The 17061-nt window shown below is 39.2% G+C and overlaps 1 protein-coding gene across 1 annotated transcript in view; it reads right to left on the reverse strand.

Annotated features, from left to right (window-relative positions):
- Nucleotides 1-17061, reverse strand: part of LOC132827952 (dynein axonemal heavy chain 17-like) — a 443350-nt gene that overhangs the window by 376970 nt on the left and 49319 nt on the right. The window contains exon 9 of the mRNA XM_060844799.1: nt 15366-15533. Within this exon, the coding sequence (XP_060700782.1) occupies nt 15366-15533 (168 nt within the window). The remainder of the gene's footprint in view (nt 1-15365; nt 15534-17061) is intronic.

Consider the following 17061-nt stretch of genomic DNA (forward strand, 5'->3'; position numbering starts at 1 on the left):
GCAAATTAGACTAGGTTAATTTAGGATATGTGGTCAACATGGACGAATTGGATCAAAGTGTCTATTTCCATGGTACAGCTCTATGACTCTGTGAATCGATGAGTACTGCTCCACCAGCACTCGATAAGCTCGAACAAAATTCACTTGACTGGAACCCAATTGCCACGTTAAACATATAGTCCTACTGAAACACCATTGCAATACAGCAAGTTTTTAAATGCTTCTTTGAGGGCACCTTTCAAACTGGGACCCCAACCACCTAGAAGAACAAAGATGGCAGGCATAAAGAATCAACAGTCCCTGCCAGCTCCCATCCACCAATCTAAAGTGAAATAATATCATAATTCTTTCCACTGCCATTCACACAGAATTGTGAATTCTATTCCCAATAATCCTGTGAGTATAAATGCAATGCAGTGATACAAGAAGACAGCTTACCATCATTGTCTCAAGGAAATGTAGGGATGGGAAAAATAGTACAGCATTGGCTTTGCAAGTAATGCACACAATCCCTGAGTAAATTTTAAAAGACGATAAACAGCAGAAGAGTGGACCTTGCCTAAGCATAGTGTCATACAATGTTTCATGACCTCATCAAAGCAAGAAAGATGTTTTGTGACATTCAAGTGGAAGCCTGCTTATACTGTTAATTTCACAATACTTCCCCTGCACAGTACTCCTTCAATTAAAGAATCTTGAAGAAGTATCTATTTGTCCTTTTGTTTTGAAGAACCTTTTCATACCTCCAAATACTCCAACTACCACCACAATCACTCTCTCTTATTTGTATCTAATACCAATCCCTCATAATTTCCAAAAACATCCAGTTACATTGCAAATATGTTATCTTCCCATCTTTTACCTGATGAATGCAGTTTAAAGAATACTGAAAAACCTCAACACTATCCTAGTGAGTTTTGAGAAGATTTGTAGCTCAGGTTGAGGTTTTGGATGTAGGTTTGCTCGCTGAGCTGGACGGTTTATTTCCAGACGTTTCGTTACCCTACTAGGTAACATCTTCAGTGGGCCGCAGGCAAAGCAATGCTGAAAATTCCTGCTTTCTATTTATATGTTTGGGTTTCTTTGGGGTTGGTGATGTCATTTCCTGTGGTGATGCTATTTCCTGTGGTGAAACCTTTCCTTAGAGGAAAAAAGATTACAGAACACCAGGGAGAGGCAGAAAACAAGAAATGGTCATGACTCAATGTGAACCTTATCATTGAAAGATGACATGTGAGGACTTAAAAGACTTTCATCTCAGTAGCTCTCATTCATGCCATTTCTCTTCCAAAATTCCACAAAATGTTTGTCAAAATGGTTCCCACCTCAATGTTGTGCTGAAAATGGGAGTGTCTGTAAGCACTAAATTGTTGAGAATCAGAATGTGACAATTGATCTGCTAACTTGCAACTTAAACACAGTGGATCTGGACAGTGTCTTAAAAAACAAGTGTGCACACAAGCCATGGTTTCACATCCCACAACAAAGTCTCTCAATCTAGCTTTCATATTGCACCACCAGTATGTGACTGAAATGTAATCCATTATGGCAGAAATGATAGCAAGCACAAAGCTTTTGATTGATTCAGCTTGAGACAGATCTGATCTCGAAAATTTGTTAAGTAAGCTAGCACACTAATCCCTTTTTAAGATCTAGTCACAGAGTCACAGAGATGTACAGCATAGAAACTGACCCTTACATCCAATTTATGTTCATGCTGACCAGATACCCTAAATAAATCAAGTTTGTATTTAGTATCTAACCACAACCTACTGTTATAGTGAGGCTTCTTTCTGTCTTAGGAGAAAGGGAGGACTGCAGATGCTGGGGAGATCAGAGTTGAGAGTGTGATGTTGGAAAAGCACAGCAGGTCAGGCAGCATCCGAGGAACAGGAGAATTGATGTTTTGCGTAAAAGCCCTTTTCTTTGCCCGAAATGTTGATTCTCCTGCTCTTCGGACACTGCCTGACATGCTGTGCTTTTCCAGCACTACACTCTAGACTTCTTTCTGCCTTAGTCAGAAAAAACAAGCTCCTTGCCAGAGAGGCAACTGTTAGTTAATTAAGTGGCTAGTTATCAGGCTAGTGATCAGGTCTGTAGAATTTAAGTTAATACAAATACAGGTGGTCTTTTTACGCAGCAAGTGAGCTTGGGATTGAGTGTGAGCCTGTGAATTTGGTAAGGGAGGGATGTGGTACTAGAGGCTAGAGATACTGTTCTGACCTTTTACAACAAGAAGCATTCTGAGAGAGGAAACCATAAAGCAGCAGGCGAAAGTGAGAGCTGAAGGCCAGAACCCATAAATTAGGTAAGCAGGTAAATGAGTGCTTGGTGAGTATTAAAGAATTTTCCTCCTGTCTGAGAACATAGATTAAGCTACTGCAAGGGAGATATAATTGTTGCATTAGGTTTACACGTTAACTAGTTAAATTACTTATTACAATCACACAAAGATGAATCTCTTGGACAAGTGGAAGATCTAAGATACCTTCCCAGTACTTAGGAAAGAGGGAGAGTTTCATTGGGACAGTCTTCAGGGGAACTGCGCTGGGATCTGTATCCTGGTAAATCTTATAATTTGTGCTGTAAACAGGACTTTAAATTAAATAATGAGTGGGTCTTATAGCAAAGGTAAGACCCCAGGAGTTCAAGGAAATTTGGCTAATTGAGTCGAGAATGGTTGAGAGGCAGGAAGCAAAGGATGATGATCAAAGGGTACGTTGTAACTTGAATCCTATGATAAATGGGGTTTTGCAGAGATCAGTGTTGGGGTCCTTGCTCTTTCCGGAATGTATAAATGATTTAGACTTGAATGTAGGAGGATTGATCAGTAATGTGCAGATAATGCAAAAATTGGTGGAGTGGTGAACAGTGGGGAGGAAGTCTCCCATGCGGGTCCTTATCAAAAGCCTTGCTGAAGTTCAAGTAGACTATCTTATCTATACCTGGTCACCTCTTCAAAAAAATTCAATCAAGTTAGTCAGACATGATCTACCCTTAACAAAACCATGCTGCCTCTACTACTTTTAACTTTAATTCTTTATTTTCTATCTTTATTTTCTATGTTTTGGTTTATCTTCTGTGTTTTTAAGATGGTGCTGGAGAATGGCAACATTATACAACACTTTCACTGTATTTATAACAAATAAATGTAACAAGTCCATGTGACAGTAAATAAGTCAATTCAAATCTATGCATAATTTGCTTTAACCATCAAGCTATGGCACTAACACAACTGGAGAACTCCACTGCATTGACCAGGTTCAATTAAGTGACTTTCCAACATATAGTGGATTTTGCTTTCACTTGAGCCTGTTTATCTGCACATAACCAATAAGGATAAATTAGGATATTATGAGAAGATAAATCAATATTGAAGCAGCTGATAGATCTTAAAAGGGATATTTCAGAATATGCCCAATAAGTAGATTCCTAATATAAAGAAAAAATCCATGGGAGGGCCCATTATCCTTGGTTAACTGAACAAGTTAAGAAAAGTATCAAACCTCAAGAATTTGCAAATAATTGTGCAAGGATAAGTGGTAGGACAGATGATTGGTCCGAAACATAAAGAATAGTAAAGAATAATTAAAGGTTAATCATAAGAAATAAATTAGAACATAAGAATAAACTAGTTAGACATATAAAGCAATAAGTTTCTTTTGGCACCTAGAAATGAAAACAGTAAATAAAGTGAGTGTTAGTCATTTACAGGGTGAGAATGAGAGTTGATAGTAGATAATGAATAGATGTTTTACACCTGTCACCACAATACACAACACAAGAAAACATTGCAATGATAGCTATAAATACGAATGTTGAAGCAACAGAGAAACTTGGGGAAATTATAATCACTCTGGGAAAGGTACTGAGCAAACTGATGGACCTGTGAATTGATAAATTTTCAAGACTTGATGGATTGTATTCTATGGTCTTAAAAGAGATGGCTAAGGAATTAAATTGGTGTATTCCTTAGCCACGAGGGAGCAAAATTACAGGAAATGGAATATAATGTGGGTAAAATGTGAAATTGAAAAATAGCAGAGGGTTATTTAAAAAGAGAATGAGAACAAAGTTCTGAAGAGTGATCCAGATATTATATAAGTCACTAAAAAGTAGCATGCAGGTACAGCAAGTGGTGAAGAAGACTAATGGAAAGCGATCCATTATTGCAAAAGGAATTTAACATAAAAATAAGGATGTTAACTTCAGTTGTACAGGGCACTGGTAAGGTCACATCTCAGACAAAATGTGCAACTTTGGTTGGATTATCCAACAAAGGATTAAATGAGTTGGAGGCAGTGTGGAAGTGGTTTACTAGATTCATACCTGGAATGGATGGGTTGTCATATGAGGAAAGATTGATAAGCTGGGTTTGTTTCATTGGGATTTTAACAAAAAAACAGAGGATTTGATTGATAAATAAGATATTGGATGGTCTTGACAGTTTGGAAATGGAAAAAATGCTACTTCCGTTGGTGAGTCTAGAAAGAGGGGACATTGTTTTAAAACAAAGAGTAGATTAGATTAGATTAGATTAGATTAAACAGAGATAAGGGGAATCGTCTTCTCTTGGAAAGTTGCGCCATTTTGGAATTTGTTTTAAGAAGCAAGTTAATATATTCTTGTAAGGCAAAGAATCAGAGATATTGGGGTAATTGTGAAGTGGAAATCGCAGCATAAACAGATCAGTCTTAATTTTGTTGCATAACAGAGCATGCTTAGAGGGCCAAATGGCCAATTTCTACTACATAAACTTTAGGCAATATGCACCTAAACTGGAGGGGAACCGATATCCTTAAAGGGAGGTTTGCTCGTGATACTCATGATTATTTAAACTACAGCAGCAGGGAGCTGGGAATCAGAGCAGCTAGTCAGCAAGTGGAGGGATTGATGGGAAGATAGATGTTAGGCCATTAAGTCGTAAAAGAAAGGCAGGCAGTGACAGGTAAATGAACACAATGGTACTTGAAGGCTGAAGTGTGTTTATTTCAATGCAATGAATATTATAGGTAAGGCAGATGAGCTTAAAGTCTGGGTCAGTGCATGGGACTATGTTGCAGTAGCCATCACAATAACTTGATTGAGGGAGGAACAGGACTAGCTGCTCAATTTTCCAGGATTTTGTTGTTCTGGATGAGATAAAGAAGAAGGTAAAAGAGGTGGAGGAGTTGCATTATTAATTAAAAAGAATGTCACAGCTGCACTCAGAGAGGATATACTGGAGAGCTCATCCACTGAGGCAATATGGGGAGAGCTCAAAAATAAAATGAATGCAATCATTCTGGTAGCATTGCCACTGAGACATTGAGGAATAAATATATAGGCAGATTATGAAAAGATGCAATAACAACAGGGTTGTCATAGTGGGTGATTGACCGGGACTCCCTTAGAGCAAGAAGCTTAGATGGATGCACTTAACAAATTCTGCCCAAAGAGGGTTGCTTGAAACAGTACTTGGATAGTCCAAATAAGGAGAGGTCATACTGGACTTTGTATTGGCTAATGAGCCTGGCCAGGTGACTGACATTTCAGTGGGAGAGTATTTTGGAAACAATGATGACAACTCCTTAAGTTTTAAGTTGTTATGAATAAAAATAAGTCAGGTCCTTGTAGGAAGGTACTAAATTGGGTGAGGAAAATTATGTCAGTATTGGGAAGGAGCTAGGGATTGTTAATTGGGAGTTGGTTCAGGAAGGGAAATAGGAATAATTCAGGAAACTATAGACTGGTGAGTCTCACATCGGTGGTTGGAAAGTTATTGGAGAGAATTCTTAGGGATAGAATTTACACACAATTGGCCTAATTAGGGACAGTCAGCATGGCTTCGCGCAGGGCAGGTCAGGTCTTACTAATATGCTTGAATTTTCCAAGCAGGTGATGAAGGTGGTCGATGAGGATAGAACAGTGGATGTCATCTTCATGGATTTTAGTAAGGCTTTCAACAAGATCCCTCATGGTAGGCTCATCAAGAAGATTAAGATGTATAGGATCCATGGTGACTTGGCCCCTTGGATTCAGAATTGGCTTGCCCATAGAAGGCAGAGGGTAGTGGTAGAAGGATGTTTTTCAGCAAGGAGGTCCATTCTTCTCCAAATACAAGTCAATCCTGTCCCTAAAAATCTTCTCCAGTAATTACACTACCATTAATAAAAGGCACAGCAGCCCATAATTTCCTGGATTATCACAGTTGTTTCTTTGCCCGAGATGGGCAACATTGGCTATTGTCCAGTCTTCTGGGATTTCATCTGTGGCTAAAGAGGACATAAAGAATCTGATCGACGATGCCCTCCACCGCATCTCCTCCACTTCCCGCTTCTCCGCCCTTGAGCCCCACCCCTCCAACCGCCACCAAGACAGAACCCCACTGGTTCTCACCTACCACCCCACCAACCTCCGTATACAGCGTATCATCCGCCGTCATTTCCGCCAACTCCAAACGGACCCCACCACCAGGGATATATTTCCCTCCCCTCCCCTATCAGCGTTCCGCAAAGACCACTCCCTTCGTGACTCCCTCGTCAGGTCCACACCCACCACCAACCCAACCTCCACTCCCGGCACCTTCCCCTGCAACCGCAGGAAATGCAAAGCTTGCGCCCACATCTCCTCCCTTACTTCTCTCCAAGGCCCCAAGGGATCCTTCCATATCCGCCACAAATTCACCTGCACCTCCACACACATCATCTATTGCATGCGCTGCACCCGATGTGGCCTCCTCTATATTGGGGAGACAGGCAGCCTACTTGCAGAACGCTTCAGGGAACACCTCTGGGACGCCCGGACCAACCAACCCAACCACCCCGTGGCTCAACATTTTAACTCTCCCTCCCACTCCACCGAAGACATGCAGGTCCTCGGACTCCTCCATCGCCAGAACATAACAACACGACGGTTGGAGGAAGAGCGCCTCATCTTCCGCCTGGGAACCCTCCAGCCACAAGGGATGAACTCAGATTTCTCCAGTTTCCTCATTTCCCCTCCCCCATCTTGTCTCAGTCAATTCCCTTGAACTCAGCACCGCCCTCCTAACCTGTAATCCTCTTCCTGACCTCTCCGCCCCCACCCCACTCTGGCCTATCACCCTCACCTTGACCTCCTTCCACCTATCACATCTCCATCGCCCCTCCCCCAAGTCCCTCCTCCCTACCTTTTATCTTAGTCTGCCTGGCACCCTCTCCTCATTCCTGATGAAGGGCTCTGGCCCGAAACGTCGAATTTCCTGTTCCTTGGATGCTGCCTAACCTGCTGTGCTTTAACCAGCAACACATTTTCAGCATAAAGAATCTCTGTCAAGACCTTAGAAATCTCCTCCCTTAAATCTTTCAGTATCCTGGGATAGAGCCAATCAGGTGCTGGGGATTTTCTGTTTTTCAAGACATGCAACACATCCTCCTTCTTAACATTGAAATTTAATTGACTTTTTGCCTACTTCTAATTCACTTATGACATGTTGGCATCACTGGTTAGATCAACATTCATTGATTATCACCTTTTTGAACTGCTAATACTAGAGAAGCTATTACTTCTTATAAAATTACTCAGACTAAGTTAACTCTATCCACTGGTCAACTATAGTCAAACTTTACAGGAACTGTTGCAGACATCAGATCACACTCCAGATGGAACTGGTACAAAGGTATGGGTTATACATTCCCCAGTAATTAATTTTTTTCAAATTTTAGCATTCACTCTCCAGAGGAAATATCCTGCATTTCCTCAGCATGTTTGGGTGACTCCTGTATCCTTAAGTATAATTATAGGTTTATGTAGTTCATTTGGAATCTAAAGAATTACTTTTCTTTTCGAAAAGCATTCCCTATAACTCTCAGTATCAGTTCATTTTTGTTGCACTTCAAATCGCTTCATCTGCAACTGATTTGTTTCAAATACTCAATGCAATCACTGCCTGGTTTTGCTTTGTTGTCTTCTAATTTCAAATTATGTGTTTTTACAATTACATCTGCAGAAATTCTCAAGTCCCAAGGCAGCCAATTAAAAACCTTATCTTGATCAGATATTTTTAAAGAAGAGAAATACTAATGAGGTTTCTTTGATAAATGCAAAAATATTGGTTTAATCTTAAATAAAATTTCTCCAATGATGACAAAACATGAGCTAAAACATACAGTAAATAACACGAAGTACTATTTAATGTTGATCCATATAAATAGCCCAAAACACACATATGTTTGTATGCAAGGTAATAGATCAAAAACATATTTCTCTGCATGAGGTGGTTTTCTGTAAAACAATTTGGCCAATGGGTTTAGTCTTTGAAGGAGAAAAAAAGATCAGGTGTGGAAAATTCATGCCTAATCATGCTATCTGGTACTTATAGCTGACTATGGAATCTTAGCAGAGACAGCTTGCTCTTTTAAAACAATATTCAGAAATTCCTTCAATCAATGTTTCAGAAGAACAAATAGATTTCAGTCTGATCTCAAGAGATCAGCTGATAGTGCCTTCTTCATAGGACTCTTCCCCAACTGATGACAACCTCATCTCTAACCCAAATACTGTTCAAACAGTACAAGCAGGAGGTCGTCAGAACATAAAAAAGTAAAAGTCAGATGATTTACAGGAAGCCTTGTTAAAAATGACTCCAATATCCATAATGAACTTGAAACAAATGTGTTCTCCACAATGCTTCAAAGCTTAAAGTTCTCACATATAATATTAAATATAAAGAGTCTTCATAACAGAATATCAAGATGCAGAATTAGTTTGGGTTGAGATTATATTATGAATATTTCATTTATGATTCATGTGTTTTTATATATAATTTATAATTAATAAGGGCTCAGTGTAGAAAATGATATGAACTCAAATGAAGTACAAGCACGTCCATTACATTTGAAAGCCTGGTTTCATGTTGCTTGAAGCCAAAGGTCAACAACTAGAATAATAGGAATAATAATAATAATAATAATAGAAACAGCAGCTGAAATTGCAGATCTGGAGATTTGTCGTCTATACTTTGTGCCACACTGACAGTCTCGAGAGTTTGCCTCTTTTGGAATTAAAACTCAATTACATTAAGACATTCAGTAAACTGTTTAAGGTTAAAAATCCCATTCATCAGATCAGAGAAGAACTTGCGAATCAAGAACACAACATAAAGTCTGTACAAAGGACAATTCAGAGCAAACTACATTATTATGGAGATAGGTGGGTCTTCAGAAGCTATGTGATTGTATGCAAAGGAGCTAGTTGCAGCTTGAAGCAGAGATAGTGCTGAACTAAGTGGATCCATGATCTGGAAATGCCAGTGTTGGACTGGGGTGTACAAAGTTAAAAATCACACAATACCAGGTTATAGTTCAACAGGTTTAATTGGAAGCACACTAGCTTTCAGAACGCCGCTCCTTCATCAGGTGATAACAAATACCAAAGGAAATAACTCACTAGAGAAAGATGTTGATAAGCCACACAACAGTAGAAACACAGAAGACCTGAGTGTTAATCAAAAAAATAAAGTGTGGTTTTGCAAGAGAGTTACTGCAATGAGTATGCGTCACTTTAATCTTTACATTCATCGGACAAGTCAAATCAGCAAAGGACACAAGAGGATGAGTTTAAATAGTGTTTTCTAAACAGTTTATTAGAACAATATATTATGGAATCTACCAGGAACACGCCCATTTTGAATATGGTTATATGTAATGCGGTAGCATTGCAGAAGTACTCATAGTAAGATGACCTCGAAGCAAGAGTAATTGTAACATGCGAGAATTTCACATTAATTTAAAGACAATAAATTTGGGTCCATGCCCATTGGCTTAAACCTAAAGGCAATTGCAAAGTTGTGAAGTTAGAGTTGGTAAAGTGGACTGGGAAACAGGTAAAAAGATGATAGAAAAGCAGTGGTAGACATTTGAAGAGATATTTCATAACTCCTAACAAAGATATATTTCACAGAGAAAGAAAGACTGACAAAATCCGCAGTATCATTGAAATGACTAAGTCATTATGGGTGGTATCAAAATAAAAGACATACAATGATGCAAAGATCAGTGTAGGCCAGAAGATTGGGGAAGTTTTAAAATCTAGTAAAGGATAACCAAACTAAAGAGGAAATTGGAGAATGAGAGAAAAATAGCAAGAAGTAAGGTGGCACAGTGGATAAGTGGTTAGCACTGCTACCAACAGCACCAGGGACCTGGATTTATTCCCACTCTTGTGTAACTGTGTGTGGAGTGTACACATTCTCCCTTATGTCTGTGGGCTTCCTTTGCGTGCTCAGGTTTCCTCCCATAGTCGAAAGATATGTTGAGTAGGTGGATTGGCCATGTGAAATGTGGGTTATGAGGATAGAATAGAGAGTTGGCTGTAGGTGGGGTGCTGTTCTTAAGAAATAAGAATAGATCATCTGGCCCTTCCAGTCCACTCTGCCATTCAAAAAGATCACAGATGATCTTTTCATGACCTCATCTGCCTTCTCACCATCACCTTTAATCCCTTTATTGTTCAAAAAATTATCTTAGCTTGAAAAACATTCAGTGAGGAAGCTTGAATTATTTCACTGTGCATGGAGTTCCACAGATTCACAACACTGTGGGTGAAGAAGTTCCTTCTCAATTCAGTCTACTTCTACTTCCATCTTATCTATTCTCTTCATAACTTTATGTTTCTGCAAGATCCCCCCTCATTCTTCTAAATTACAGTGAATATAATCCCAATCTACTCAGTCTCTCCTCATACGCCAATCCCCTCAACTCAGAAATCAACCTGCTGAACCTCCTCTGCACTATTCAAAGGGTTAGTGTGATCTCAAGGGACTGTAGGGATTATATCATTCTGTAAATCTGTGTATTGTAAAGGATGGTTGTAACTTTTTAATTATCACCCCATTTTTAATGAATTAACTTTATGCACATCCAACCACTTTGAATAGGAGTTCACAATGGCTAAAAACAAAGAGCTATGAAACAACTAACATGGTAAACCCGTAGCGGAGTCCAGGGCTTACCTGGCATTCCCATGAATCTGGAGAGCTGCTGGCAATAAAACTTGGATCTGTTTTGGCACTCTGGGGGCTACCCCACCAACGTGGCTATGTCGGCATCCAATTCTGCCCATCAGACATACTTCTCATCAACAGCTTCATTTTGGAAAGCCCTGCATGACCTTGAAAGAATTCAGCCAGTATCTGGTGGTGATGTCTGCTCAGGACAATCACTCTTGCTCCCCATAATAATATGCCATCCTCTATGATGATTTGGTCTTGCCGGGTCTAGAAAGGTTTAAATTCTGGTTGTGATGGCCATTCTGCTTCTCCCATCACCACCAGCTATTTTAGTTTTGTTAGGAAAGGATCATTTTGTGTCCACAATTTGATATTGTCAGCAGGGACTGGAAGGGTGTCCAGAAAGTGTAAAACCAGAACAGGTTTAACTAGTGGCTACACTGGTGGTGTATCCACCAGGGGAGGCAGCTCAATGCATCCACATTTGTCACTGGGTCTCCCACTGGCAGTATTCCAACTTGTAATTGTGCACATTCAGATTAAGAGCCCACTGCTGAGTTTGGCCTGAAGTTATGGACAGCATGGCCTTGTCTTCTTTAAGTGGCCATAGCAGGGTTTGTGGTTCATTACTATTACAAATTTACATCCGTAGAGGTATTGGTGGATCTTTCTCACGCCAAAGATGGCCAGTAAGCCTTTCTTCTCTATCTGGCGTATCGTCATTTGGCATCAGCATAGGAAGCATATGGTATCGGGTGTTCCTCCCCATTGGGCCACCAGTGAGCCAACACTAACCTGATACCATATGGAAAGGCATTGTATGTCAGCACCATATGTCACTTGGGATCATAGTATGTCAACACTGTAGATGACAACAGCTGTTTCTTCACTTTCCTAAAGGCTTCAACTTGGCTACAAGAACATTTCCAAAGCTGACCCTTTTTCAATAGCAGATATTAAGGGTGTCAGGATGGAGGCCAGTTAACGTGCGAATTTTCTGTCATAATTCACCAATCTAATCCAACACAGATGTGGGAGCTGGGGCATTTTTGATCAACGTCACTTCATCTTCCAACTGGTGTATTACAGTCTTGTAAACTCTATCAAGTAGGTCACTTAGGACATCTGTAACACACATTTTTCCCTCCTAAGGTATATATCCTCCTTGGAGAAACTTTGAAACACCATGTCCAAGTTCTCTAAATGCTTTTGACTGGTCTTCCCAGTTTTTAGCAATTCATCCCGATAAATGGTGAACTGGAATAAACCCTGTAAAATGTTTTCCACTGCCTGCTGGAAAGCTTTGTATATTAGTTCAAATACTTATGGGCATTAATTGTAGGATTTTTCTGGGAATCATGATCTAATCGCAATTACATGTAGGCATGGCTCAAGTCAAGGCATGGACAGCTCCCCACCAGTTTTGCATATAAGCTGTCTATGCAAGGGATGGAGTATTTATCCAGCTGCAAAAAGCAATTTATCTTTTGTCTGAAATTCCCACAAAAGTAAACCGACCTTCACAAACAATATGACTGATGCTGCACATTCTGCAAACTGTAATGGTTTGATGATACCTTTGCTTTCTAGCCTCCTTATTTCTGCCTATATTTTTGCTTGAGAGGCAAATGGCATTGGGCAGGCCTTGCAGAATCATGTAACTGCTTCTTGGTCAGCATGTAAGGTGACCTTGGACCCTTTATAGTTCCTAGACCTTCCTGAAAAACATCCAGGTATTTAATTAGGATTTCATCAGACAGCCAATCAGAAACTGAACGTGCTGCTTCTCATAAGAGACCAGAATGGAAGCTGTACCCTTAAGCTGTCAGAGTTCCCCGGTTTAGGTTGTCAGCGTGGCAGATGTCTCGCACAAACTTAAGGATTGAAGCCACGAGCGAATTTTTGTAAAGACTGGTTCTGCAATGATTGATATAGCCACAATGGTATTGACCTTCATTAGAACTGGGTGACCATTTAACTCGATGTTCACTTTGACTGGATTTGATTTGGATGTAGCAATTTAACTGCCCAAACCAGCTGTAAGTGTGTAATCTCTTGAATGCCAGCCAAGAGTTCTCTTACTCAATTCTGATCTAGTGGGAGTTTTTTTGCTATCTTGAGGATCTGGGTTGGCTGGCCATTGTAGTTGCTGCCAGTATGCAGACTCAAGAAAATGTTAATGGCTTGGCCGAGGCTTGGCTTTGCTTTGGGGTTTGCTGTGGGCTGACCTAGATTCTTCTGTTAAAGATATGCCCAGAATGAGGCTGGGTGTCCACCAACTCGGGTGGCCTGCTGTGGGTTTCCACTTCTATCGGTATACCTGTAACTCATATGTTCCACTTGCCACATTTTCTAATGACAAAGCCAGTTTTAATGCCTATTTGAAGTCCAGTTGGGATTCAGCTAGTGAATGCTTTTGCATGATCACATCATTATTCCCATACCAAACGGTCTCTCAGCATCTCACTTACGGTTAAACCTAAATCATAGACCTTTGTCAAAAATCTTTATATGGATTCCCCTGGTTCTCAAACTCCTAAGTAAAACCAATATCATCACAGAAATAGAGAAGGCATGGAGTCATAATATCCCTTCACTAAATCTGTAAATGCTTGAAAGGTTTCAGTATCTGATGCCTCAGGTAAAGTTAGACTTCTAATAATTGAAAAAGCTGCAGGTCCACATGCCATCAGGAGAATTACTCATGCATTGTGGAAGCACACTTCCAAACAATAATTTGCAGCACCCTAAAAATGAAACCTAAAAGAAACCTATTTTCATCTGGCACAATGTCATTTGCCCAGAAAAAGTAACACCTTCTTTTCACATACTGGGCCCAGTCTTCAACAACAGGATCAAACAAGTCAAGGTTCCCAAATAGCGACACAGTGCCAGAAGTGCTTCCCACAATCTAAAGATGTGGTGGATTGGCCATGCTAAATTGCCCATAGCATTAGGTGCATTAGTCAGAGGGAAATGGGTATGGGTGGGTTACTCTTCAGAGGGTTGGTGTGCACTTGTTGGGCCAAATAATCTGTTTCCACACTGTAGGGAATCTAATCAAGCTTCAATATCTTACCTGAACAGTATCATAATTATTGTATCTCCTATTAGCAGCATCCTGGAAGTCACCAGTGCCAAAAGCACTGACAACTCTATGACGACAAGAATAGGAAAGAAACTATACAACAACCCATCTCTCGACCTCACAAAACATCACCACAATGGACAAATCAAGGGAATGGTAGAAAATTTGGCTGAATGCATGCAGTCCAAAGAGTATTCAAAAATTACAAATTAATTCTGTTCAAACCGATCTTGCAATCAATATCCCGCCACTGAATTCAATATCCACTCACACCACCAATACACAGTGCTTTCTTATCAAATAAAAAAGTCAGTAACTCTATATCTAATGACTGTTATAAAGGCTACAGTGTTCAAGAAAGCAGCTTACCATTGCAACTTCAGGATAATACAGAGGACAATAAATATGACCATTTTGCGTAGCCCAAGAACAAATCAAAAGTGACACTTTTATTCTTAGTCAATGTATATCAGCCCATCCAGGACTAATCCATATATCATGGAAGCATGACAAAATCAACATCCCAGTTGACTGTAATGCTTAAATCAATGCTAATGTTATCACAGTGAAGAAACTTCTTTAAACATTTACCTAGGTGTTGAGTATACAATTTGTGAACTTCAAAAGCTTCAAGGGTAAATGATTTAATGTTCATGGTAGATGTAAAACACGCTAATGTTATTTCTATTAAGTAACTTTGAAATATGAAATAGGTTTCTTTTAGGTTTCATTTTTAGGGTGCTGCAAATTATTGTTTGGAAGTGTGCTTCCACAATGCATGAGTAATAGGGTGGTAGATGTGGCATATCTGTTTGAACTACTTATAAAAATATGTAAATACCTGAATTAACAAAAACAAGCTATTTATTGAGCCTGTAGCAATCAAAAGATCAACTTTTAATTTGTGAATCTGTGGCTGAGTTTTCTTATGGGATTGTGCCAAGTACGCTTGAGTCAATGTCTTGGCTTTATTTGGTGAAAAATATCCCCAAGTATAAAGATTATTTTCTGAATTATAATTTTGATAATACCATCATGTAGTAACAAGTTCAAAGTTTGAAAAATATTTTAGAATGTCTATCAAATTATGTCTCACTGCAAATTCAATGTAACTATGAACATACTCTTAGCATGAAATTATCAAAATTAATAATGTTAACATTTCAATCAGCCTTTCAATAATCCTATCAATTCTGACAATTCCGAAATACTTCAGTTACAATAATCATTTTTGTATATATTATTTTGAATAACAAGATTAAATGCTATCATGATAGCCTTACATTGCTCACAGATAATTTTCCTTACATGTTCTGCTATGTCCAAAGCGTTGTATGTGCAGTCAGCAAAGATTTTAATGTCTTCTAAAAATTCCAGATAGATCTGCTGCACCATCTGGCCGAGGAGATTTCCTCTAACGCCACCTACTTCAACTTTTTCCAGCTTTAGGAATTCAACAGTAGTGGAAAATATCTCCTGTAGAAATCAAACTTGATATCAGATTATGAGATAATAACTTTACAAGTCACATGATTATTGTCAAATTGCATAGTAGCTGTTTCCTGTTGGAACTATTTATAACTATTATATTTCCTATGTATGCCATGTACTTGTAGCAAAATTATATGACTTAGGAATCCATAAACTGCATATCTTCACATTCATGACTGTAGTGTCACTCATGCATACTGGTGCCCCATATCTTTGATCAGACAACCAAATCTGATGTTTCATCCAAATATGCATTGTAATAAACTGGGAGCTATTAAAACATGAAGGAAAATCTGACCTGTCCCCAAGCAGAAGCTCTCGGACACGATCCAAACACTTAAAAACAAAGGCTACATCTAAACAACACTGAAGATTAAAGATAAATTAACTTCTTCTGGATGTTTACACCAATAATCCAACAGGGAGAGATGAAAAAGGGAGAGATGTCAGGGTTTCAACAATTAAGTTGCACTGTGTTTTCTACCACTCTCTGCTAACTGGAACCCAAGATGAACAATTCCAACTCCAATGAAACACTTAACACTGTTCCATGTTGTAAAAGCTACCCCTCTTTCAACATGGTGTATTGTGTTATTGGATAAATTCCCTTCCATCAAACCTTCTTATTGGTAGTAGTCTAAGTTACTGATAAGAAATGGAGAAGGATACCCATCTTTTAGCCTTCAGCAAAAGATAGACCTAGTCTTGATAAAGAGAATAATTTGATCACATTTGAAATTCATGACAGTTTATTGAGACTATCTGGCTCAACTAAAGATTAAATACTAACTATATGGACTTAACATTAGAACTGGTCTTGCAATTTTAAACAACAAATGGCTAGAACACATTGGACATACACACAAGCTGATCTGCTCCACCCATGATCAGTCCTTATACCCTGATGGGCAGAACTTATCTTACGATGCTCAGTCACCTTTTGCTGTACTAACTATCTCATACAACATCCACCACCAATACCTTACATATGTTGCTGACAACATTTAAATGGGTCACTGTTACCCCCGCTTGAATTTTGATCTCAACCATTGGCAGATTCCAGTTAGCAGAGAGTGGTAGAAAACACAGTGCAACTTAATTGTTGAAACCCTGACATCTCTCCCTTTTTCATCTCTCCCTGTTGGATTATTGGTGTAAACATCCAGAAGAAGTTAATTTATCTTTAATCTTCAGTGTTGTTTAGATGTAGCCTTTGTTTTTAAGTGTTTGGATCGTGTCCGAGAGCTTCTGCTTGGGGACAGGTCAGATTTTCCTTCATGTTTTAATAGCTCCCAGTTTATTACAATGCATATTTGGATGAAACATCAGATTTTATAGGCAGCAAGTTCTCAAGTTTGTCAGGACCTTCTAGGCTTGAATTCCCACATGCCATATTTAAAAGTCATCCAGATAGTACTTCACTGTCAACAACCTAGACTCCATGGTCAACATGAACATCCTTCCTGCATTTACTCTGTGTAGTCCTGTTTGAGTTTTACATGTTTCTCTGGGA

This window comes from Hemiscyllium ocellatum, chromosome 25 (genome assembly GCF_020745735.1).
Source record: "Hemiscyllium ocellatum isolate sHemOce1 chromosome 25, sHemOce1.pat.X.cur, whole genome shotgun sequence".
NCBI classification, from domain to species: Eukaryota; Metazoa; Chordata; class Chondrichthyes; order Orectolobiformes; family Hemiscylliidae; genus Hemiscyllium; species Hemiscyllium ocellatum.